The sequence below is a fragment of the Hemibagrus wyckioides genome, linkage group LG14 (assembly GCF_019097595.1).
Source record: "Hemibagrus wyckioides isolate EC202008001 linkage group LG14, SWU_Hwy_1.0, whole genome shotgun sequence".
Lineage (NCBI taxonomy): Eukaryota > Metazoa > Chordata > Actinopteri > Siluriformes > Bagridae > Hemibagrus > Hemibagrus wyckioides.
Genome location: NC_080723.1, coordinates 14659699 through 14684088, shown reverse-complemented (window position 1 = coordinate 14684088; position 24390 = coordinate 14659699). Strand labels below are relative to the sequence as shown.

The 24390-nt window shown below is 38.3% G+C and overlaps 4 protein-coding genes across 6 annotated transcripts in view; 3 read left to right on the top strand and 1 right to left on the bottom strand.

The window, feature by feature from the left end:
- The window catches only part of abca1b (ATP-binding cassette, sub-family A (ABC1), member 1B), a 32112-nt gene extending 20088 nt beyond the window's left edge, over nt 1-12024 (top strand). For both annotated transcript variants that reach the window (XM_058408070.1, XM_058408071.1), the window contains 28 exons: nt 52-191; nt 272-409; nt 510-730; nt 1373-1448; nt 1553-1791; nt 1899-1950; nt 2044-2163; nt 2250-2398; nt 2511-2635; nt 3068-3166; nt 3256-3540; nt 3647-3785; nt 3879-3959; nt 4047-4216; nt 4315-4492; nt 4581-4696; nt 4780-4924; nt 5145-5268; nt 6146-6275; nt 6382-6502; nt 6587-6649; nt 6749-6855; nt 7334-7475; nt 8197-8331; nt 8578-8681; nt 9562-9654; nt 9852-10095; nt 10647-12024. In XM_058408070.1, coding sequence (XP_058264053.1) covers nt 52-191; nt 272-409; nt 510-730; nt 1373-1448; nt 1553-1791; nt 1899-1950; nt 2044-2163; nt 2250-2398; nt 2511-2635; nt 3068-3166; nt 3256-3540; nt 3647-3785; nt 3879-3959; nt 4047-4216; nt 4315-4492; nt 4581-4696; nt 4780-4924; nt 5145-5268; nt 6146-6275; nt 6382-6502; nt 6587-6649; nt 6749-6855; nt 7334-7475; nt 8197-8331; nt 8578-8681; nt 9562-9654; nt 9852-10095; nt 10647-10790 — 3880 coding nt within the window. In that variant the 3' untranslated portion in view covers nt 10791-12024. The remainder of the gene's footprint in view (nt 1-51; nt 192-271; nt 410-509; nt 731-1372; nt 1449-1552; nt 1792-1898; nt 1951-2043; nt 2164-2249; nt 2399-2510; nt 2636-3067; nt 3167-3255; nt 3541-3646; nt 3786-3878; nt 3960-4046; nt 4217-4314; nt 4493-4580; nt 4697-4779; nt 4925-5144; nt 5269-6145; nt 6276-6381; nt 6503-6586; nt 6650-6748; nt 6856-7333; nt 7476-8196; nt 8332-8577; nt 8682-9561; nt 9655-9851; nt 10096-10646) is intronic.
- A 1125-nt stretch (nt 12025-13149) lies between these two features.
- Nucleotides 13150-18426, bottom strand: nipsnap3a (nipsnap homolog 3A (C. elegans)). Its single transcript, XM_058408079.1, has 6 exons — nt 18094-18426; nt 16798-17008; nt 15892-16053; nt 15077-15226; nt 14411-14497; nt 13150-14177 (listed from the first exon to the last, which is right to left on the bottom strand). The coding sequence occupies exons 1-6, from the start codon at nt 18169-18171 to the stop codon at nt 14101-14103; spliced, it is 765 nt and encodes a 254-aa protein (XP_058264062.1). The 5' UTR covers nt 18172-18426; the 3' UTR covers nt 13150-14100.
- A 521-nt stretch (nt 18427-18947) lies between these two features.
- LOC131365204 (probable pancreatic secretory proteinase inhibitor) lies at nt 18948-20095 on the top strand. Its single transcript, XM_058408876.1, has 4 exons — nt 18948-19217; nt 19547-19578; nt 19666-19778; nt 19932-20095. Exons 1-4 carry the CDS (start codon nt 19166-19168, stop codon nt 19975-19977), a joined length of 243 nt encoding a protein of 80 aa, XP_058264859.1. The 5' UTR covers nt 18948-19165; the 3' UTR covers nt 19978-20095.
- A 410-nt stretch (nt 20096-20505) lies between these two features.
- thg1l (tRNA-histidine guanylyltransferase 1-like) lies at nt 20506-23701 on the top strand. Of its 2 annotated transcripts, XM_058407522.1 has the most exons (6): nt 20506-20945; nt 21799-21975; nt 22459-22628; nt 22873-22961; nt 23232-23339; nt 23439-23701. In XM_058407522.1, the coding sequence occupies exons 1-6, from the start codon at nt 20758-20760 to the stop codon at nt 23598-23600; spliced, it is 894 nt and encodes a 297-aa protein (XP_058263505.1). In that variant the 5' UTR covers nt 20506-20757; the 3' UTR covers nt 23601-23701. The 2 variants fall into 2 exon arrangements, with proteins under 2 accessions (XP_058263505.1, XP_058263506.1); XM_058407523.1 differs by lacking the exon at nt 20506-20945 and having other exon boundaries at nt 21909-21975; nt 22554-22628.
- Nucleotides 23702-24390: the final 689 nt, after the last annotated feature.

Genomic DNA, 24390 nt, shown 5'->3' with positions numbered 1-24390 from the left:
ATATTAGATGCTTTCGATGAGAGATCATAATTGTTTATATGGTGTATTTAGGCTGACGGTGGAGGAGCACATTTGGTTTTATGCACGGCTCAAAGGCCTCTCTGAAAAGAAGGTGATGGATGAGATGGATCAGATCTTGTATGACACCGGACTGCCACATAAACGCAAATCCAAGACCAGTGAGCTCTCTGGTAGGTGGAATGATCCGTACAACTGATAAAACTCACAGACATGATTGACATTAGTAGTAATGATGTTTGCTTTCCTATAGGTGGCATGCAGAGGAAGCTTTCAGTGGCCCTTGCATTTGTTGGAGGTTCAAAGGTCGTCATTCTGGATGAGCCAACTGCTGGAGTAGACCCCTACGCTCGCAGGGGCATCTGGGACCTCCTGCTGCAATATCGTTCAGGTTTGCCTCAATCTCTAATAGTATTCCAGGAATACTCCATTTTCAGTCAAGAAATAATGAAATAATTAAGCTCAGGAATAAGAAGTCATTTGTACCATAGGACGTACCATCATCCTTTCCACTCATCACATGGACGAAGCAGACATCTTGGGTGATCGTATTGCCATTATCTCACACGGAAAGCTATGCTGTGTGGGCTCCTCTCTCTTCCTGAAAACTAATCTGGGAACTGGATACTACTTGACACTGGTTAAGAAGGATCCAGAAGCTTCTCTGAGCTCCAGCAGAAATTCCACCACCACCGAGCCTTATATCAAGAAGGTAAGAAGATTTCTTCTGTTGTTCTTCATATTTATTGGACAAACTGAGTTTTTTTCTTGCTGTATAGATTTCTCTGAATGGCTGGATTCTACTGAATGATATTTGTTAAAGAAATAACAATAGCCAGTGATTTATTTGACTAGCGCTCTAACATTTACGGCAGACTATAGTAAAAAAATTCACAGATTGTATTCAGAAGTGATTAGAGGTGACAATTATGTACTCTATCCTGTATTGCATATAGCTAGCTAGAGCTAGTGGCCTAGTTTGCATGTATCAGGCCTACAGACATGTGGACCCATCTTCGATGCAGATAAACAGGAGCCTACACAGCAATGTGGTGTGAAATTACACAAGAGAGATAATACGGTTTTGAACTTTGACTTTTGAATGTGACAATTTTATCAATGTATGCAATAAATTTTTTATTATTATTATTATTATCATCATAATGCTTCTGTGATAGCGGTTAATTATATCCTTCGCTATATCGGGCCACATCCCAAAAGCATACTACCATACTAAATATTTTCTATCTACACAACAAAAACAATCGTTCAAAATGTTTTTTTGCAAGTATATTCTAATTATATTTATAGAATTATATTATAATTCTAAGATTTTGTGAATTGCCTGTTTCAGGATGAAGAAGACTCAGAGAGCAGTTCAGATGCTGGTTTGGGCAGCGATCATGAGAGTGATGCTGCCACAGCTATTGGTGAGCTCTCAGTTCTAAAAGACATAAAACCTTAATCCTAAATTTAATCCTGGGATGAATCTTAACCACTAACCCGTTGTGTGTGATTGTGAATGTACACACAGGCACCTCGTGGACTGATTCACCTGTTGCTCCTGCAGACATCTCTCTAATCTCAGGTCTGATCCTCAAGCACGTCCCTAACTCACGCATGGTGGAGGATCTGGGACATGAGATCACCTACATCCTGCCTTATGAATCGGCTAAAGATGGTGCCTTTGTTGATCTCTTCCATGATTTGGATGACCACCTTTCTGATTTGGGCATCTCGAGTTATGGTGTTTCAGACACCACACTTGAAGAGGTATAGTATACTCTACTATATAAATATATTTAATACCAATCAGTTAAGCAGATCTTCTTCTTCTTCGTAATTAATAAATTAATTAATTAAGTTTTATTTCTTTATAGATATTCCTGAAAGTAGCAGAAGACAGTGGGGTTGATACAGATATGATGTCAGGTAAGATTTCAATTATCACTGTTAATTTAAAGCAGAGATAAATACATGAAACAACGTGAGAATAGCTTTTCTTCTGCTCCTGTTTGTGCACAGACGGCACACTCCCTGTACCCAGACGCAGGCGACATGCTTTTGGAGCTGATCACCAGAGCTGCCTTAAACCTGTGACTGAGGATGACAACTTCGACTGCAATGAATCTGAAGTTGAACCAGGTACTTTTTTATTACTCTCAGTTAAATCTGAGCAAATGTTTTTTAAGTCACTTTTACAAACAAAAAAACATTTTGTGGTTTCTTAGATTCCAAAGAGACCGATCACTTAAGTAGCACTGATGGTAAAGGTTCATACCAAGTCCAGGGCTGGAGCCTGATCAGACAGCAGTTTGTGGCCTTACTGTGGAAAAGGTTCCTGTATGCTCGTCGCTCCAGGAAAGGCTTCTTTGCCCAGGTATAAAGGCAATAGCTCTGGAATTTGTTGATGAAAACATCTATATGGCATAAAGATTTAGAGGAAGTATTACTGTGAGACTCATTTCTGTTTCTCTGATCTGTTTATGCAGATTGTTCTGCCTGCTGTGTTTGTGTGCATTGCTCTGGTCTTCAGTCTTATTGTTCCCCCCTTCGGAAAATACCCCAGTCTTGCCCTGCAGCCGTGGATGTATGAGGACCAAGTTACCTTTATCAGGTACTTAACCCTGCTATTCACCTAATCTAGCATAAAATCCTTCATTATCAGCATGACGTGTTTTCATCAGCATGTACCTTGGACTCTTTCTGCCTATACAGTACATATATAATATACAGTATATTTTATGGGCTTGTTTATATTTTCAAGTACATTGGTTGATTGAAGGTTTTGGCTGCAATACAAATTTCTCAACTGCCAAATATTTTTAGCCACCTCACTAAAGTATATAAGATCTTTCTTGCTTTGTTGATTATAAATGACAGTGTGGTGATATTAGATACTTCGAGCGATATAAGCACAACTTTCACACAATGTCTACATTTTAAAGATTACAACACCCAGGATCTTACAGTACATTTTAAGGGGGAATACTCTAATGACAAAAATGCCAAACTGTGATTACACACTTTTGCTCACTTTTTCTAACAGCAACGATGCACCTGAAGATGCCAGCACTCAAAAATTACTCTCCGCCTTATTAGAAGGCCCTGGGTTTGGAACACGCTGCATGGAAGGAGAACCGATACTGTGAGTAAATCATTATATCAAGTATTAGTCACATAATGGTACGTTTAATGAAGAATTAACTTATTAACCCTGTGCTACCATGTCTGTAGAGATGTGCCCTGTACTATGGGAGATGAGGATTGGTCCATACCAGAAGTCCCTGAAAATGTGTGGGATGTATTCAAGAACGAAAACTGGACCATGGAAAACCCATCTCCAGAGTGTGATTGCAGCTGTGGTGGCAAGAAGAAGATGCTCCCAGAATGCCCTGCTGGTGCTGGAGGACTTCCACCTCCACAGATAAAGATCAGTGAGAGGGACACACTTCAAAACCTGACTGGAAGAAACATCTCAGATTACTTGGTGAAGACATATGCGCAAATCATTGGCAAAAGGTAATATTTCACACCATTCTGACATTCTTGGGCATTCAGTCATGCCTTTTTGTGAATGCTTTCTCTGCAAAATACTAATGTTTCTGCGTTTACTTACTAATTCAAGTTTGAAGAACAAGGTGTGGGTCAATGAGTTCAGATATGGAGGTTTCTCACTGGGTGCCAGAAGCACTCAGATTCTCCCACCTGCTGAAGAGATTGATGATGCCATTTCTCGAGTAAGGGAAATATTCCAACTGCAGAAGGTAAGCTAATATGTATCCTCCAATCGAATCAGTCGTACTCAACATGTAGCTTAATAGCTAACAACTCTCCTAATAATTCTCCTGCTTATCTAGAACTCAGGGACAGCAGCTGACCGCTTTCTAAAGAGTCTGTCTGCTTTCATCAATGGCCTGGACACTAAAAATAATGTGAAGGTGGGTTTAATATTCATTTAGATGGTCTGGTTGATTTTTTATTTCTTACACCTCTAGACTAGGAACTGATTTCATGTTCTTTCTCAGATCTGGTTCAATAACAAGGGCTGGCACAGCATCGGGTCCTTCCTTAGTGTTATGAACAACGGTATTCTACGGGCTAATCTGCCTCCCGGGAAGGACCCAAGCAAATATGGCATCACAGCCTATAATCACCCTTTGAATCTTACCAAAGAGCAGATCTCCCAGGTGGCACTGTGAGTGATTCTGAACATTTTCTACTTCCTTTAATAGTTCGTATATTGTACGATAAATATCCTGATTCCTTACATATTTCAAACCTGTTTTCTTTCAGGGTGACAACTTCAGTGGATGTGCTGGTGTCTATCTGCGTTATCTTCGCAATGTCATTCGTCCCTGCCAGTTTTGTTGTTTTTCTCATCCAAGAACGTGTGAGCAAGGCCAAGCATATGCAGTTCATCAGTGGAGTACAGCCATACCTCTACTGGCTGGCTAATTTTATCTGGGATATGGTATGTTGTTTATTTCGGATTGTACTTTTCATGCTTTGAAAAATTTCCAAGTTTTATTTTTTTCTGAACACATTCTTCTGTGTTTCAGTGCAATTACATCGTCCCAGCAACCCTGGTCATAATCATCTTTGTGTGCTTCCAACAAAAAGCCTATGTGTCTTCCACCAATCTGCCAGTACTCGCCCTGTTGCTGCTTCTGTATGGGTGAGTGAGCCATTACTATGATTTTGAAGTAACTGTACAAAATCATCAGGAATGTGCTAATGATTACTGCTTTCTCCTTTTAGATGGTCTATCACACCTCTCATGTACCCGGCCTCCTTCTTGTTCAAGATCCCCAGCACTGCATACGTTGTCCTGACTAGTGTCAACATACTGATTGGGATCAACGGCAGTGTGTCTACTTTTGTTCTGGAGTTGTTCGGTGGTGATGTAAGTATTCTTTTCTTCAGATTTCAGCAACAAATCTGAAAGTAAGACTATTTCCCTCAGTTAAACTGGTGTGGAATGTAAATGTAAAGGTTTACTAACAAACTTGAACACACATTTGCAAGTTAATGCTTTGATTAAAATAGCATCGATAAAAATATACCCGCCAATTAAATCCCCATGAATGACTGACGCTCTAATCTTGTCTTGTTTCCTCTTTTAGAAAATAGGTGGCATCAATGACATACTGAAGAACGTGCTCTTGATCTTCCCTCACTTCTGTCTGGGACGAGGCCTGATTGACATGGTGAAGAATCAGGCCATGTCTGATGCTCTGGAAAGATTTGGTATGAATAGTTTTTTTATTTATTTATTTATTTATGTTTCTGATGCAGGGTTATAGTTGGCAAAAAAAGAAAAAAAATATCTCCTAAAAATATTTACATGAGCTAAAATAAAATAGCACTAATGAAGAATAAAGAATTACAGATGAATTGAAACTATGAATATTGCTATCGAAACTGAAATGTAAAAAAATGTAAAAAAAAAAAAAAAAAAATTAAAAAAATACAAAGTTAAGTCATGTTTACTTTCATATTTCATGGCCATGTGCACATGACTGAAGTTGCAACTGAGTGTGGAAGACAAAATGATAAGTGACAGTGAGATGTGTTTCTGGTTTCTATAACAGCATGCTCCTGTATGTGGCAAGCAAGGAAAAACCCTGACAGCCAGAATGTTCACATGTTTAACAGTCATGATGTTTCCAAGAATTTCTGAGATTACTCTGCCTGTGATAAAGTGGATACTAAAGCTAGAAGAATGAATGATTAAACAGAAAATAGAACATTTTTTGAAAGAATTTCTTTACCGAAAAAGCAAAAGAATTTTGCAAAAGAAAAGATGCCTCTGAGACTCTGTGTTCCCACTTTCATATTCCAGTTTGTCATACGGTAGACAGTCTAGACTTTTTAAATAAACAGGTTCCATCTGCTTGTCCCTATGTAAAGCTCTCACAAAATAGCAATCCCTGGTTCCTTTAGGAACTGTTTTTTCTAAGAATATCCTGTAGATTAATAACAGGTATTTTGTGAGTTTTGGTCAAGCAAAAGACACCAAATGCAAAAAAATGCATATGTTTATTGTTGAACAGGGATTTGATTATGTTACATACTGTATAAATACACACACAGTTCTAAGAGTTTGGTCCTTTTTTGTGTACAGGAGAAAACCGTTTCCGCTCTCCTTTCGAATGGGACATGGTGGGTAAGAACCTGTTTGCCATGGCAGTGGAAGGAGTGGTCTTCTTCATTATCACCGTCCTCATCCAGTACCGCTTTTTCATCAAACCCAGGTGAGCATCATTTTTATGCAGATTCTATTATCAGGTCAGCATGTCAGTGAGTAGTGGGTCATTGTTAACTACTTTGGTTGACCATCTGACCCTGGTGACTGTGCAGAGCTGTTCGTCCTAAGTTGAGTCCAATCGGAGAGGAAGATGAGGATGTGGCCAGGGAGCGGCAGAGGATCATCAGTGGAGCAGGACATGGAGACATCCTTGAGCTCAGAGAGCTCACAAAGGTCTGACAAATATTTTTCGTTTAATAGCACAAATGTGAGCGATTAAACAGTGCCTTAATCACAATGTATGTATTTGCATTCCAGGTGTATGAGAGGAAGAAGAAGCCCGCTGTGGATAGGCTTTGTGTGGGAATTCCTCCAGGAGAGGTGAGACACCATGCAGCTACTTTCTGTTTGTCAAACAAGCTACTGCATTAGGTGACTGTCGGCAAATCACAAATTTGACCTCTATCATTTTTTCATTAGTGCTTTGGTCTGCTTGGAGTGAATGGAGCTGGAAAGACAAGTACCTTTAAAATGCTGACAGGAGATTCTGCAGTTACCAGCGGAGAAGCATTCCTAGCTAGGAAGAGGTAAGACATGAATGTATTTATTTAACACTTTATATGTTTAATATAGGGGGCACAATAGGGGGCATGGAGGTTTAGTGGTTAGCACATTTACATTTTACCGCCAGGGTTAGGATTTTGATTCCTGCCTTCAACCTGCGTGTGTGGAGTTTGCATGTTCTACCTTAGGGGTTTCCTCTCTGTACTCCAGTTTCCTCCTTCAGTCCAAAGGCATGCATTGTAGGCTGACTAGCATCTCAGATTTGTCTGTAATATGTGCAAAAGTGTGTGATAAATGTGAGTGTGGTCTGCAATGGGTTGGCACCTCATCTTTGGTGTCCCCCACTTTGTGGCCCGAGTCTCCCTGTAGATAGACTACAAGCTCAACGCAACCCTGTGTAGGATAAGCACTATAGAAAATGGATGAATGGATAGAGGATTAATATAGAAATTATAATAAAAAATATAACTAAATCATCCCAATCTTTTTTCTCATTTTCAGTATACTCAGGGAAATAGATGAGGTACATCAGAACATGGGGTATTGCCCCCAGTTTGATGCCATCAACGACCTGCTGACAGGCAGAGAACATCTTGAGTTCTATGCCATCCTACGTGGTGTTCCCGAAGGGGAAGTATGTGAGGTGAGTGCATAATATGACTGTAAAATATAAAAAGCAAATCTGTATGCATGCAAAGCTCACAGAAAAGTCAATCTGCAGATCCGCAGTGAAATGTTTTGGGTAGAAGTAAAGCCGTTTGAGGATTGACTGGTAGAAGATGTTTGCATAAATCTTCTACCAGCCAATTGTTGTTGTTATAGTTTTATCAGGGTATTTGCTTCACTATTTATATCGAAATATGAGCTTGTATGTCTGCTTATGACAGCTAATTGAACTTCATTACTGTATTCTGTTAGTTAGCACGTTAAAAAGTTTGAAGTCTGTGCCTGTCAATCCCAGTAAAGGAAGTGTGGCCTCTGTGTCTGACAGAAAAAGAGTCTAAAAAAGCGAAAGCCAAATAAGACAAACGGGTGAAACACTGCCCTCAAGTACAGTGTTAAAAAAACAAACATTTCTTTAACATTCTGTGCTTTGCTTCATTTAGCTATCACGTAACTGTGTCCCTTTGTTTTAGAGTTTTGTACATGCTAGTTTGGTAAATGCAACACTGCCCCCTAGTGAAAGTGACGGAAAGTCAAAATAAAAAAAGAAGAAAGAAGAAAAAAGAAGTCTTTCTTTATCATTCAGTATTATGCTTCTTTTATCTTTCCTCTGAAGAGGAACTGTCCCCTAGTGCTGACAGTCTCATAGTAATAATAAACAATTAAAAAACTAAAGAAATAAAAAAACTTTGTGTGCCTAGGTGGCTGAGTGGGGCATCCGCAAGCTGGGCTTGATTAAATATGCTGAGAAAGCTGCTGGAAGCTACAGCGGGGGCAATATGCGCAAACTCTCCACAGCCATGGCCCTCATCGGAGGCCCACCGGTGGTCTTTCTGGTATGTCCACACTCCCCCTGTCTCATACTGTAATACTGTTTGGTGCTCGGTATAACAAAAACAACACAGGCAACAACTGTTTGTGTTTCTAATGCTATTCTATTAGCCCTAGTCTGTTTTTTTCTAACATGTAAACTTAAGCAGACTGTCATTAGTAAAGGCTTTGAATCAGTTTTAGTCTGCTGGTCTTGAGTAGGTGTTTTGTATTAAATCTGTGTAGTTAAGTGTGTGTGCTGTCTCTCCCAGGATGAACCCACCACTGGCATGGACCCCAAGGCCCGCAGAGCTCTGTGGAACTGCATCCTCAGCATCATCAAGGCGGGGCGTTCAGTCGTGCTGACTTCACACAGGTAATACTCTACTCTGAATTAACCTAACATCTATCCTCCACATCTACAGAATAAGTGTGAACAAGGATGTCAACATGTTTGCCTGTACTGAAAAAGTAAACAAAGATGTGCTAACTCAAAAGTCTTTTATAATGGAAGTCTAAGGGCAGTGGTTCATCAGTCAATATTTAAAGTACAATTTGACATTGTAATTGTTCCACTTTAGGAATAAAGGACTTATCAAGTAGCTGAGAGCATGTTTTACCAAAGCCAATTAGACATTTCAGCACTAGAGCAAAGCACTTTTCTTTTAGGTGGTTATGGGGTATCTAATCACCATCAGGCTACATCTAAGAACAAATATAAAAATATGAAAAAGTAGTCCCACCTCTGGAAGAATGAATTATGCAGATTTAGCTTACACAGACAGCTTTGTCTGAAGAATTCAATGAAGTATATGAATGTAGACTTTTACTGACTGCCACAACAACTGTCCTTAGACTTCCATTGTACGTGAGCTTGATTCAACAGTTCTTTTGTTTTGTTTTGTTCTTTCAGTACAGGGTACCATGTTGAAATTCTTATCTTATCTCACACACACTACAGATTATACATAGATTGAAAAACCCTGGAGTATTTATGTAAAAGCTGTCAGAACTTTGTTCTGATTCTACTCTAATTAAAAGCTCCCCAATGAATGCCTATCCTGTGAACAGTACCTCTTGTGAGCAGAATTATGAATTTGGTTGCATGTGAGCTTTTATGGTTCCTACCCAAGTGCATTCAGTTCATTTGTTACTATCCAGCTGTTATCAAGACATAACAACCCTTACTCTAGCCTAACAGCAAGGGACAAAAGCTCCACATGCCATGTATTCATCTTTGTTCCATTTTTACACAGCATGGAGGAGTGTGAGGCCCTGTGCACCAGGATGGCCATCATGGTAAACGGGAGATTCCGCTGTTTAGGAAGCGTCCAACATCTGAAGAACAGGTGAAATTAATATCAAGGAATTTTCATCATATCCAGCCCTTTGAGTTTGTGATTATTCATAACAAACAAATGTAGTACATGATATCCTGTAGGTTTTTCAACACTGGAGATCAGAGAGATCAGTATAATCCGATGCGGTTCTTCAGACTGCATTTCCATCTACACTTCCTCTAACACAGATGTGTCTTCTTGTATAGGTTTGGTGACGGATACACCATCGTCCTGAAAGTGACTGGACCCGAACCAGACCTGCAACCCGTGATGAAGTTTATTGAGATCGAGCTGCCTGGTAGTATACTGAAGGAGAAACACAGAAACATGCTGCAGTACCAGTTGCCCTCATCCCTGTCCTCCCTCGCTCACATCTTCAGCATTCTTGCCAAACATAAAGATTTTCTCCAGATAGAGGATTACTCTGTTTCCCAGACCACACTTGACCAGGTGAGATTTAACCTTTCAAACAAGGATTTCAAAGATTTCAGGAGCTGCATATGGAATGTTCTGGGTCTTATCTTGGACCATAAACATTGCCCTTGCAACAGTCTGTAATCTTTTGAGAGCTCTGTAGCCTGCAGGGAAAATTTTATTTACATTGATTAGCCTTCCCCATCTCAAGTGACATCATGCCCTCTGGTAAATTAGCTTTGTGAGAGACAGAGACAAATTCTGGACCAGAAATGCCTAACATGAAGACTCTTGAGACAAAAAGTTGTTTGAAATGATCAGAAATTAAATTATATTACAGGTCTACAATTGTAAATTTACAATATAAATTACAAATTGAAATTACCAACTACACCTTTAATACAAGCAGAGTTAATCCCATCATTGTATATGGAGTGTGGCCAATTTTAGTAGGTCCAGAAGATCACTGCCATATCTATATAACTGATTTTTGATAAAGTGGATAAAGTGCTTCTTTGACAAGAATTATTACTTTGTGACTCTCTTTTCCGAATACCTGTACTGAAATGTAAATTCTGTTCTCGTAGGTGTTTGTAAACTTTGCCAAGGACCAAAGTGAAGATCACTGTGACCACTCCATACGACGTAAAGAAGCAATAGTAAACATTCCACTGCTCAGCCTGCCAGCAACTTTAAAGGATGAGGAGAACCACAAGGAGAGCTTCGTGTGAGCCAAAGACTCTTACACTTGGAGTTACCTAGAGCCAGTGAAATTCATCTATTTCACCTTGCCATTCATGTCTTTGTGCTGCAGTCGGCTAAACAATTTGCTCAGCGAGCTGCTGGTGTATGCTTTCGCAGATGCGATAGCTGAGAAACTTGATGCAAGTCAATGCAAAAAGAGAACAAGTACATTCTGGACGTACTGTAGCTCAGTGAGGCCTGGATCACTATGCTAAATTCCAGATGAGTGTGAGAGTGAAGCTTGAATATTTCAATCAGTTCTTGTACGAACAGGACCAATAACCTGTCTTTGTGCCGACGTTTTTTTAGATATCTGTGAGTTGACAAATCTTTTAAGCACAATGTGTAATATTGGATTGCAAATGATAGTAAAAAAAAATTCAGGGTCTGTTTCTTCTTTGTACTAGAAATGACATGATGAAGAATCATTTGTTCTGCCAACAGCTAAACTGCTGGTAATTTGATTTTGTATTAATATGTGCCTTTATTTATGAACAAACAATAATTTTTCCATTTCTTAAAAGTCCAATGTGGCATTATTTCTTTTAATATTCTTGCAAACATTGCTTCACGGTGGCTTTCAATCCTGTGATCTGAGAGAAGCAAAGGGTTTAACGTTAAGTGCGAAAAATACTGTAAAGTGCTGCTTTTGTACGTTTTTAATTAAAGCAGAGCGATTTGTTTAGGAGAGGCAGTTTCACAGTCACAGAATATAATGTATACCTCAGCAAAAACAAGAGCTCAGCAGACTGAAGGACATTTCATTGAAAGAGGTTTTGAACGGGCGCGTGGCCTTTAAAGCCAAACTAATCATCGGACATCTGATCTTTCTGGTATACCCAACAGAAGTCAGTGTTATGGATCAAGTATAAACATACACTACCCAGTGATCCATCAGTATTGTGGAAGAGAGCTTCTTATTGGTCTAAGAGAAAGGATGGCTAAAGTGTCCCATCTTTTCACTCCTAGCACTTTACTGTATGTGTTCATTTTAAAATTTACTAATCTTATTGCACTGGATTTTCCACAGAAAAAAACATCAAATGTGTTTTTTTTTGTTTTGTTTTACCTCCACTTTTTCTAGTTCAACTAAAAATCATTTCATCATGGCAACAGTCTTTATTTAATACCTGTTTACATTTCAGACTTATTGAAAAATGGCTGTGGAACATCTGTTACTCTGTACAATACACAATAAAATGACAAAGCTACATCATATAACATTGTATTTTCATTATTGGCTGAAATATTCCTAAACGTTTAATAAGGCTTGTCTCTGTAGTGCATGTGTTTGGAATAAAGAAGGCAAAGAAATATTATTTTAATATCTTATTTAAATATCTGTTGTCATACTGACTTAGTCAATGCACTGCTTTATCCAAATCAGTATTTTAAAAGGAGGAGCTAATGAAAAACTTCGGAGGCAGTGGCATGCTATGGGCAATGTTCTGCTGCCACAAAGCAAAAATAGTTCAGGAATGGTTTGATGAGCACAACGTGTTTGATGTGTTGACTTGGCCTCCAAATTCCCCAGATCTTAATCCAATCAAGCATCTGTGGGATGTGCTGGACAAACAAGTCCCATCCATGGAGGCCCCATGCAACTTACAAGACTTAAAGGATCTGCTGCAAACATCATGGTGCCAGATACCACAGCACACCTTCAGGGATCTAGTGGAGTCCATGCCTCTACAGGTCAGGGCTGTTTTGGCAGCAAATGGGGGACCAACACAATATTAGGTCATGACGTTATGCCTTTAGGTGTATTTCTATATCAAAACACACAACACATTTGTAATTTTCATCTTTCAGCTGTTACTGTTATGGGTCACATATCAGATTATTCATCCACATATTTGATTTGGCACAGCTTTTAATTGCCTTTCCGGACACATTTCTTCCCATTTTATCTGACCTCAGGAAAAAAATGAGTAAGACCAGCACTGAAAGTGCAATGACTTGTGCAAATCCTGTGGTTGGATCACTTTCCTGCCAAGGAGTCGAACCCAGGCCATGGCAGAGAGAACTGCTAGACCACCAGGGAACAAACAACACAACTGTAATATACTGATAATATTTCAACATCAAGTTTAAGTGACTGCTGTTTTCCTTGCAGAAAACTGGAGAATTTGTTATATTTATGAAAGACTTATACAAACAAGCTTCTTTAGTATTAAGAAAATCTTGAAATTGCATACAAATGTGGGTTTTCTAGATAACATCTAGATGGACAGCAAACCAGGACAGGACAACGAATATGAATACTGAATTATTTAAAGTATTGAAGCTACCATGCTGTAATAGCCACCTTTAAAGTTTACAGTAAAATGCAAATCACACCAAAAAGCCAGTATATTTTATGCTGCAAGAATTAGATTTTTATTTTGAGCATTATACACACACACATTGATTTAATTAAGTGCATTAGACCATTGCTACATGTAAGAAATGACTAGGAACATTATGGTCATGTCTGGTGTTGCTCAATGTGACAAGACTACCATGTAACTACTTAAGCTGAAAGATTAATGTTTTTTTAAGTAACATTCTACCAGTATATGCGGTTGTCTGAGAAAAACAGATGTCATCAGATGTTACTATGGCTGAAAAATCTGGAAAACAAAAGATCATGTTTTGGACAGAATGGCGGTTTTCCGCCTTGAAGATCTCAGCTTAAAGAAGTCATAAATATATTACACAAAAATGACTTGGAAATGTTTACTTTTTAATCTTGCCTAGGCAAAGATCATGTGTAAGAAGCAGGTCTATGAATCAGCGGTAATAGTCTGCCTAAAATGTCTACAAACCTCGATTTTCGTCAGTGACGATCACGAGTGACATCATTTTAAGGCTAGTTTAGTGCCTTGTCAATTTGTTACCAGCTGTAAATGCAAAGTTCTTCATATGCATTTTTGAAGTGAACCCAAATCCTGCTTGAGATAAATGTAACTAAAAACATATTTCAGTTCAGAAATATATATGGTTTTCAGAACTATGCAACAGAAATGTTAAATGTCATCAGGTAAAGGTTTTTCACAGGACACATAGACCAAGACTACTGCTGAAAATGAGAAGTGTTGAATAAAATGCTGAATGCAATGGATCAAGAAAAAAGTAAGAGACTCAGAAACCAATGTGCAATCTCATGCACATACTAATAAGACAGAAACTTAACTGTAGAACTCCAGCACATGCCTGCCAAATAAGCAAAGAGCTGTGCAGCTCTATACTCAGCACTCATTCAATCAATGGATGGCAAAGGTTGATCACTAGCAGTATTAGGTAAGTTTTAAGTTTTCATTTAAGAGGTGAATAGGAACAGGGAAACAACAGCTTGTTTCTTTGGGACTCCAAGTAGGATACACTCTGCCGCACTGTTGAGAAAACACATAAAAAATTTATTTTGCTAAAAATATATGAAAGTCTCTACATAAGTATACATCAAAATCCAGGCTTAAGGCATTTGTGTGAAAGCTTTATATCACTTAACGAGTAGTGACATGGAATTAGTGACAGCACCATAGTCCCATGTGAAGAGTTAATCTGATTTGCTTTTACATGTTAGGACAGGTAGTAGGAAAGGACATGATGTGGACATAGATGTTACCTGCGGACACAACCCTAGCGTCACTGTGGGCTTTGTGTCTTACTGCCGCCCGATGATCTGCGCTCTCGTGCCACCAGAGTACATGCACTGCGGTACACATAAAGACAATATCTTACAGCAAGAAACATCTTTATTTCCTTAAATACATTATTGCTAAAGAATATCTGAAAATCTATCTGCAGTTTTAAAAAGCAGTTTGTGGTGTTTAAATGTTTTTTTTAGATTGAATTATATTTGTATCATTGAAAAGATATATTGTGATACGGCTAGTTATTTAATTCTAAGATACTGTTCATGTTTCCAGACTAGAAATAAGCTCCGCCCCCAACTGAATCAATGCAGCTCAGCTTTGCCATCATTCCTACAAACAAGTTTTCATTGCATTTGTAGTTTGCCTTGTATGCAACATACTGTAGGGCTCTAATATTACAAACTGCTCATTTAAAACAGATATTTTCAAATAGCCAAGAAGACAAAAGTTAACATAGAAGTATATAGAATAGAATAGAAGTAACTACAGAAAACGATAATATGAAAAAGATAATAACTAATAACTAATATAACAATAGAAGTAACTATAAGACTTTAAGCTACAATGTGATGCCTAACAAGCCTTCATGGGCTGAATCTTGCCTTAAGTTTTAAACACTGCTGCATCACACTCACATCTATTGAGCAGTCCGAACTCGGAGTGGAAAACCCCCACGGGGTGAGCATAACCTGGCGCTGCATGGGTGCACACTGCCCCCTGAAAGCTCTCACCCCACACAGCTGGACCTCCTGGTTTCATCTGGAACGACACCAGCTCATACACACCTGAGGAAAACCAAACAGCACTTTATTTACTGATGTCTGAAACAAACTCAAACTATAAGTCAGTCAGTATGCAGAGTGCTTGGAGTAGGAGGATTTTCACAATATTTTTGAATAATAAAAACATACTGAAAATACTGTCTGTTACAATTTGCCTGTTTTTCCGTGTCAATAGTACACGAGGTTGCTGACTCCATTCTCGTGACCGATCACCGTGCAAACATACATTCCTCCACTGATAAGCCGGATGTTTACATGTTTAACCTTAATCCCATCCATTCAGAATCATGAAAAGCTCTGTTTCACTGACTAGACATCAACACATTCTAACTGTCTGTCTGTCTGCCTGTCTCAAATATATAAAAACATTTTACATAGTGTAGGACAGCTCTAACAACAAATAGTCAATGGTCAGCACACTTTGTGAACCATCAACATCCAAAAACAATCAGAAAAACATTTATTTGCCTTTCCATTCAGAAACCAAATGAGGGATTCGGTTTGGATTTTGAGTTTTAAAACAAACAGCTTCAGCTAAATTGCTGTTAAAATAGATCAGCTATTTCTAAATACAGCCAGAGTTTGGTATTTTACCTTACAAATATAATCCAAACGTATGATATATTGCCAGCATAAAAAAGCTGAAAATACTGAAATGATATTCTTGCCTCCTTCTTTAGGTGGCTTCTGGATGTTGCTCCAAGGCACCAAATATGTGACTTCATTATCCTGGGAGCTCAGCATGGGCATGGCTTTAGAGATGTACTGCTCCATCCAGTTGGGATCCTGTGCCAGCGCTGCCCGCACCGCTGCCCGCTGAGCGAAGCTGTCTAGGATATATGCGAGATCATTAAAAAAGTTTGACTTTCATAGTTTCTCAGCACCATGAGAACTCCATCCATACAGTGAAACATGGTGGTAGTAGCATCAAGTTGTCGGGATGGTTTTCTTTGGCAGCGACTGCCTTTAAGAGAATTAAGATAGTTATCTTCCCATAGGACAATAGTAGTTCTAATTCAGTCAAATGCTAGGCCTTAAGATTTCACTGTTTTTTAAAATGTCCCCTGTCCCAAATGATGCACTTGCAATTTACCATCAGTGTTTGTACATGACGGCGATTCCATAATGCGACACATTTTGGGGGTTAAAAGGGTGCTTACAAGAAGAACCCCGTATGATGCAGGCCCAAAACTCGTTTCTTACCAGCAATTATATAGAAAAAGAAATGAAAAAGTCTCTAAATGTGACTTTGTGCCTAAGGCAATGAAAAAAAATCACTTTTAAATTCAATCTTCTTTCAATGGTAAATGTTAATGGTCTGCCGCTTGGTTTCTACACCCATGAGGCACGGAAGATGACTTCATAATAGGTCCAAATTTTGTTTTTGAACTGAGAGGAGGACCACATTGCCTGGGGCACCATTCTGAACAGAAGAATAGATCATAAAACCTTCAGAAAGACTCCTATTTAATACCACAAGGGATCTTCAGCAATATACTGATGGTGCATGTAGAAGTGGTGGGAAGTACTGAGAATAGCAAAACTCACACTCATCATGCTGAAATTGCTCTCACCATACTTCCAGATGTGGAAGACCTGATTGAGGCCTCCATACTCCACGCTCCAATAGCCCACAAGCTCAGAATGTGCAGTGCGCAAATGGATCTTCTCGCTGGTCAGCTTGTGAAAGGCTGCGTTCAGGTGTGGTTGGATGAAATAGGTGCGAAATTCGTAGAAAGTTCCATCTTGTTGCTGCGGTCCTTTTGAGATGGAGGCTCTAGAGTACTGAGGGAAAGAAACACGATGTTATGAATATCCAATGATGATCACTAGTGATATAGAACTTAAACTCCTGCCAATTTTTGTATGACTTAATATGGGACATGGTGGCAAAGTGTGTGGGGTTGCTGCCTCACAGCTCCAGGATCCATGGTTCAATCATGAGCTTAAGTTACTGTCTGTGTTGTGTTTCAGTTTTTTTACACATGTATGTGTGGGTTTTCCTCTGAATAAATAGTGTTTATTGATAAATAATGTTAATAAAGACATACATGATCTGGCATAACATTCTGAGCACTGACAGGTGAAGTGAATAACACTGATCATCTCCTCATCATGGCACCTGTTAGTAGGTGGGATATATTAGGCAGCAAGTGAACATTTTGTCCTCAAAGTTGATGTGTAAGAAGCAGGAAAAATGGGTAAGCGGAAGGAGTTTGACAAGGGCCCGTGTGGTCCGATCCAACAACTGCTGAAGAAGTTAATGCTGGTTCCGATAGAAAGCTGTGAGAATACACAGTGCATGACGGGTCAGGGCGGACCAAGACAATATTAAGCAGGTGGTCATAATGTTATGCCTGCTCGGTGTATACATTAGTTTATTTTAGTCAGGCACTATAGCAATGTCCAAGGACAGTGAAACACCAACTGAACCGGTCTGTCACATGTTAATTATAAACCTACAGATATCTGGGCCTCCTGAAGTGACTCCATTGTGGTACAAAGATCACTCTTACTGTTATTTAAGAAGAAAACAAAATGCCATAATGTCTCTAGACGAAAAGAGGAAATGCTGTCAGTTCTAGTCTGCACAGTATCTCTCCATTATCGGGGTTGGTTTAAAAATATCCGTCATGTTTGTCCAAACCTACAGCAAAGCCAACTCAGGAACAATGCTGATGGCATTTTTCTCTCCTCCACCCCTGACATGTTTAATTGTTTTCAGGGATGTTGTAATGAAAAGCTTCTCCATGTTGCCTCAAACGTGCGTTGTTTACAAAGCCAGGTGCAGTCACGCGAGCACAATGATGCCTAAGTTTTTCTGAAGTAAACCTGAAATTTCACACTGAAACACGGTATTAGCCACTAACCTCGCGTCCAGTCTTGCAAAAGATGAGGCTGTCCACCTGGGAAGTGGCCCTTCGAAGCGCATTTCGTAGTTTAAACATGACGGTACACTAGAGCAGCACTGAAACCTCACCACTGCCTACTGAAAGCGCTACGTGCCTCCGACCACGGCTACGTCCCAATCCGCATACTAGCGTACTAAACAGTACGCCAAAAATAGCAGCCTTAGTGCACCCTGAAATCTGTTTATAATGAAACTGTAACCTGAATATCTTCGTAATCACTAGTAAAACTACAAGGAGGCATTTAAATACCTGTGGCTTATAAGTCATTTACACTAACAATGATTTAGCATCCTACTTAGTGCGTTAGTATGAGACAGTCAGGGTAGGAAACTTAAGAGGAAACTTTCCTCTTCTCCACGCTGTAATACGGAAGCCGACGAGTCAAGTTCAAACATGTCTTAATATAATGACACAAAAACAAGAATTCTACAGTACATTATTTCACAAGTTCCTGACTCTGGTGCTGTAAAAGCTTCTCTGTTGTTTCCCTGCTCCTGCACACCCACTTCAACTAATCAGCTCATTAACATAGCAGGGAAAAGTCTATAATGTCCAGGAACAGGGGGTTGGGAACCTGTTCAGTAAGGGCATTAAAAATGTATGATTATGAATAAGCATTTTAAGGTGTCTGATCATAGATACTAGAACACAACACTGTATGTAGGTGTGGAGAAAACACTTGTCTAGACTATTTTTAGGGATGTTATTTACACCACGGCATTTTGGATTGTGGTCAGCAATTTTCTGGCCAGACAGAATGTTCATCCCATAATAAAGAGATGGACAATAGAGAGGCTCCGTTCTCAGGTAGGGTGGGGGCGGCCCGGGTGTCAAAATATCAGTACCTCTCTCCCTTCAGAGATAAATAACCTGCAACAGGTGGTCAGCATCACAACATCGGCAGCACACCATCCTGGGTTATTTATTGTAAGGCAAACTCCTGAGGTATCTGATATATAATCCAGCACAGCAAGAACAATTAGTCAGAACTTCAAGTCCTCAAAAATCTCACATCAATCTTTTTGGCAAGATGACAAAGACAATGTTGTTACTGATGTGCCTGATTCTCATCTTTTCTGTGGGTAAGTCTGCGTCTACACTAGTTCTGGATGCCTGTAGGATAAATTGTTGATGATATCTTTAAATTATGCATTTATGTATGCATCTTAAAGAAAACTAAAAAAGTTAAATATAGAATTGTAAATTTATACACACACACACACACATATATATATATATATATATATATATATATATATATATATATATATATGTATATATATATGGCCAGGTGGGCATGTGTGTTAATAAAAATATGCTTTATAAAAATATAATAATTATATTGTTTAATGCAGTACTAAATGGTGATTATTTATTATTTGTACTTATATGATTCCAATATTTTTTTCAGATGCAGAAGACAAGACAACACGTTACCGCATGGTAATAAATGTCTGCTAAGTATCAGTGCATAATTACTAATTTATGACTCACTGTTATCTCTAAGGGCTTGTGTTTCAAATTTCATAGCCCACATGTGGCGGAATCAGTTTGACTCAGGCATGCCCTCTTAACTACGATCCAGTCTGTGGAAGCGATGGCATCACCTATGTCAATGAGTGTACCCTATGTGTACATCGCCTGTAAGTATAGTCAAAGATAATGGTGGAATCTACCAGATTTATTATAAAATGAAACTATCAGTCTTAATTACAATTCTGTCTTTATTTATCAGTCTGGAAATTATGTAAAATTATGTTGCATTGCCACAATACTGACCTACTCTATGATTTTAGGCAAACCAAAACAGACATCATGATTTTGAAAGATGGCAGATGCTAAAGAAGATATTTACCACTTCTGCCTTCACCATCCATGCTTGTTAGGATGCATTCATGTAGCTACAAAAAACCTTTCAAATGTATTATTGTAAACATATTTACTTTTATGTATAGACTTTATTTATATAGAGAAGTATAGATTGTATATAGAAAGTACTGCTTTCAACCTTTCAACTTTATTATTAAAGATCAATTCCATTAATAAATAGAAATGTGTGTTGTGAACTTGTTTGTGTAAATCCACCATGTGATTTAATAAGTTTGAACATTGCACTGATTCCTACTTATATTTAATATTAACATTTCCTTGATCATTTTTTCCCCCTATAAGTCTTTTTAGTCTTTTTTTAGTACAAAGGCTACTCGCCAATGAAACTTTAAAATTATTTAAGGCTATACAAGTTCTAAAATATACATGCATGAAAATCTGTTTTAACACATAACACCATCATATTAAACAGAATCACATGATAGGAGGCACATGGCGGAACTAATATTTTAAGACCCTCGTTTTAGTACGACCGCACAAACTGACGGACCAATACAAATGACACTATGGCAATCAGTATGTTATAATTTGAGGGTAATCGGTAAATCACAGTTTAGAGTTCTGTCTTAAATTGAGATTTGACAATATTTTGTCACACCATTCATCAAATCATAGGTTTATTAACAACTAAAGTGTGTTTGATGGCGATAGTTAGACAGATGAACTACGATACACGAGGTTAAGCACGAGCTTTGAAGGACTCCCCAGTTTTCTAATCCCGGTTGAATCCCCATGCTGTTTCAGGTCTTTTCATTGTTTGGAAATTTAGCGAAGAGAAGCAGTGAACCTTTGGCTCTGTTTTGCACAACCTGTGTAATGGCGAAGAGTAAGTTTGAGTACGTGCGCAGCTTTGAGACTGATGACACGTGTTTACGGAACTGCTACATCGTCGTGCGGTTGGATGGTCGCAATTTTCACAAGTAAGTTTCGAGTACATTGCTCTTTTTCGTTATAACATGCAAGAGGTCAGTGTTTAATTAAGAAGTGAACGCCTCACTGCCTTGCTCCTGATGTGTCATTTGCGCTCATTGAGTCGACTCTTAGAAACGACTCTCTTGTTTGAGGCCTATACACCGATCAGGCATAACATTATGAGCACTGCCAGGTGAAGTGAATAACACTGATGATCTCCTCATCATGGCACCTGTTAGTGGGTGGGATATATTAGGCAGCAAGTGAACATTTTGTCCTCAAAGTTGATGTGTTAGAAGCAGGAAAAATGGATAGGTGTAAGGATTTGAGCGAGTTTGACAAGGGCCAAATTGTGATGGCTAGACAACTGGATCAGAGCATCTCCAAAACTGCAGCTCTTGTGGGGTGTTCCTGGTCTGCAGTGGTCAGTATCTATCAAAAGTGGTCCAAGGAAGGAACAGTGGTGAACCGGTGACAGGGTCATGGGCGGTCAAGGCTCATTGATGCACGTGGGGAGTGAAGGCTGGCCCGTGTGATCCGATCCAACAGACAAGTTACTGTTGCTCAAATTGCTGAAGAAGTTAATGCTGGTTCTGACAGAAATGTGTCAGAATACACAGTGCATTGCAGTTTGTTGTTTATGGGGCTGTATAGCCACAGACCAGTCAGGGTGCTCATGCTGATCCCTGTGCACCTCAGACAGTGCCAACTGTTATTCCAGCCAAACTATAGGCTGGAATAAGAATTTGTAACATGAGAATTTTCTAAAATATAAATTGAATATCAGTAATTCATATGCACTATTAATCAACTCTGTGATGAGGATAGTATTGTTGATTATGAATGACTCTCTGCTTTCAGGTTTGCTGAGCAGCACAACTTTACGAAACCCAATGATGATCGAGCTTTAGGACTGATGGCCCGTAGCGCACGCTCCATCATGGAGGATCTGGAGGACATTGCTATAGCTTATGGGCAGAGCGATGAGTTCAGCTTTGTATTTAAGAGATCAACCAACTGGTTCAAAAGAAGAGGAAGGTAAAATACAATCCTAAAATTACACAAAATTGTTATGGATTAAACTAGCAAAAAACTAGACTGAACTGGAAAAAAACAGTGTTCATGTATTGATGTGTTTAATAATAATAATAATAATAATAATAATAATAATAATAATAATAATAATAATAATAATAGTATTTATTGCAGTCCTGGTTGAGTGATGTATTTCAGTTCTCTTACTAATATCACTTGATCTACAATTAGTAAAACAGTTTCTGTTAGGCATATTATCATGCATGAAAATGTTGTTACATTGTATAGTTGTAACTTAGTTACATTGCTTTTACTACTGCTTTTTAGTCTAGTCAGTCAGCCTCCAGGTTCCAGAGAAACATGGCATTAGGCTGCACAGTAGAGTTTTTCTTGCCCTTTGGTCTAGCTAATAAATGTAGGATTTGTCCATCCCTGCAGTCTACAATATGAGCCTTTTTTCTCTCTTCCTCTTCTCTCTTCCTAAAGTAAATTGATGACCCATGTGGCATCCCAGTTCTCCTCCAGCTATGTGTTTTATTGGAAGGAGTATTTTGGAGAGCAGCCGCTGCTCTATCCTCCAGGCTTTGATGGCAGAGTTGTCTTGTATCCGACCAATCGTAATCTAAAAGATTACTTAAGCTGGAGACAGGCTGATTGTGAGTGAGCTATTATTTTTCTCTCAGTAGAAAACTTTTTTTCTTTTTCTTTTTTTACTGCAAACTGATGTTTCTGTGACAAAAAGCATAACAAAATATGAAACAAATATATTTATTGTAATTAGTTCTCAGATCAACAAAGCAGATGTCACATATAAGATATAGACTCGCATGTATAGCCTTTGATTAAGTGGATATTTCTTGATTCTTGTTACTAATCCTCATTTTTCCATTTTACCTGCAGGTCACGTTAACAATTTGTACAACACTGCTTTTTGGACACTGGTGCAAAAGGGTGGACTCTCTACAACTCAAGCAGAGGAGAGACTAAATGTATGATTCACAGCTAAGCAAGTTTAAGGAAGCGTTTGGTTTGTTTCTACAAATGAACACATTAATTATAATAATATTGTTATTAATATTCAGTATAAATATTCTGAATGAGATGTATTGTTCACCTCACAATTTATTAAATTGTGTATAAAATCAAGCTGTCGCATTTCAAGTGAATATATTTTTAATTTTGTGTTTATTTTCGACTCGTCACTTGCCAAATATCACTATCGATATCATAGTGCAATATTTTTCTTTATGACGTTTCAGGGAACTTTGTCTGGAGATAAGAATGAAATGTTGTTTTCAGAGTTTAATATAAATTACAACAACGAATCACCTCTACACAGAAAAGGCACCGCACTGATTTGGGAAAAGGTAAGTAGCAACAATACAAAGCTTGATCATTTGTAATGAATTAATTTACTTTCATTAATTTATTTTTTGTTTTGTTTTTTTTACTTAAACACCTTACAGGTTGATGAAACATTGACTAAAACAGTCTCGTTGCCCAAGGAAGGAGAAAAAGAGGTCACTTTTACACGGAGCAGAAGAAAAGTTACAGCTCTTAACTGTGATCTAATTGGAGATTCGTTCTGGGAAGAACATCCAGACATTTTAGAGGAAGACGGCTGCTGAATATACACACAACAAAAAGACTGGAGCTGGACCAATAAATGTTTTAGTGTCAAACAAACCTGATATTAAGATTTTTACAGAAAATAAAAGGTTTAAATTTATAGTATATTTTTGTAGTTTTCATTTTTTTTCAGGTTATTGTATGACTGATGCGCAAGTGTTCAGAGTACAGGCAATATGTTTTTGTGCATACGTGTTCGTACAGGTCACTATTCAAGTAAAAAATTATTTAAATTATTCATTTGGATACAAGGACCTGGATGAGCATGCACCTCAGTGCTTCTACCACAAGGTGGCACTATGTAGCTTTCAAAAATTTGCTCATGGCCGTGACCCCGAATTATTTTTTTTTTATTTACAATATTTAAAGAGAAGATTCAGATGTAAATGTAAAAAAATGTAATTATACAATTAACTATCCAAAGTTAAATAGAAAATATACAGAATAAGCAAACTTAACAAAAAATAGGTAAATAATGACTAGACAGTAAACCAACAAATAAATGCCTAAAAAAAAGGAAAAAATAATTGATTCCATTGATTAAAACAGAATGTCGAGATAATAGCAGAGAAGATTTGTGGTTTTCTGTTAGATTTAAAGAGTTCTAAAGCTTTTGCATTTCACAGAGGAAAGGTGAACTATAACCTCAAATATATTTTATTTGTCACATGCAGGAGCGTCATGCACCTAAGCAATATTATAGAGAAAATATCTCAATAGTGTTTATCTATCTATCTATCTATCTATCTATCTATCTATCTATCTATCTATCTATCTATCTATCTATCT

Coding starts and splice junctions, on each gene's coding strand:
- LOC131365204 (XM_058408876.1), top strand. CDS start 19,166: ATGACAAAGACAATGTTGTTACTGATGTGCCTGATTCTCATCTTTTCT. Junction 19,218..19,546: donor GATTCTCATCTTTTCTGTGG/GTAAGTCTGCGT, acceptor TATTTTTTTCAG/ATGCAGAAGACAAGACAACA. Junction 19,779..19,931: donor ACCCTATGTGTACATCGCCT/GTAAGTATAGTC, acceptor CTATGATTTTAG/GCAAACCAAAACAGACATCA.
- thg1l (XM_058407522.1), top strand. CDS start 20,758: ATGCTGTTTCAGGTCTTTTCATTGTTTGGAAATTTAGCGAAGAGAAGC. Junction 22,629..22,872: donor AAGCTGGAGACAGGCTGATT/GTGAGTGAGCTA, acceptor TTTTACCTGCAG/GTCACGTTAACAATTTGTAC. Junction 23,340..23,438: donor CCGCACTGATTTGGGAAAAG/GTAAGTAGCAAC, acceptor AACACCTTACAG/GTTGATGAAACATTGACTAA.
- nipsnap3a (XM_058408079.1), bottom strand. CDS start 18,171: ATGTTTAAACTACGAAATGCGCTTCGAAGGGCCACTTCCCAGGTGGAC. Junction 16,054..16,797: donor CTTCCACATCTGGAAGTATG/GTGAGAGCAATT, acceptor CATATATCCTAG/ACAGCTTCGCTCAGCGGGCA. Junction 14,178..14,410: donor CGCTAGGGTTGTGTCCGCAG/GTAACATCTATG, acceptor TTTTCTCAACAG/TGCGGCAGAGTGTATCCTAC.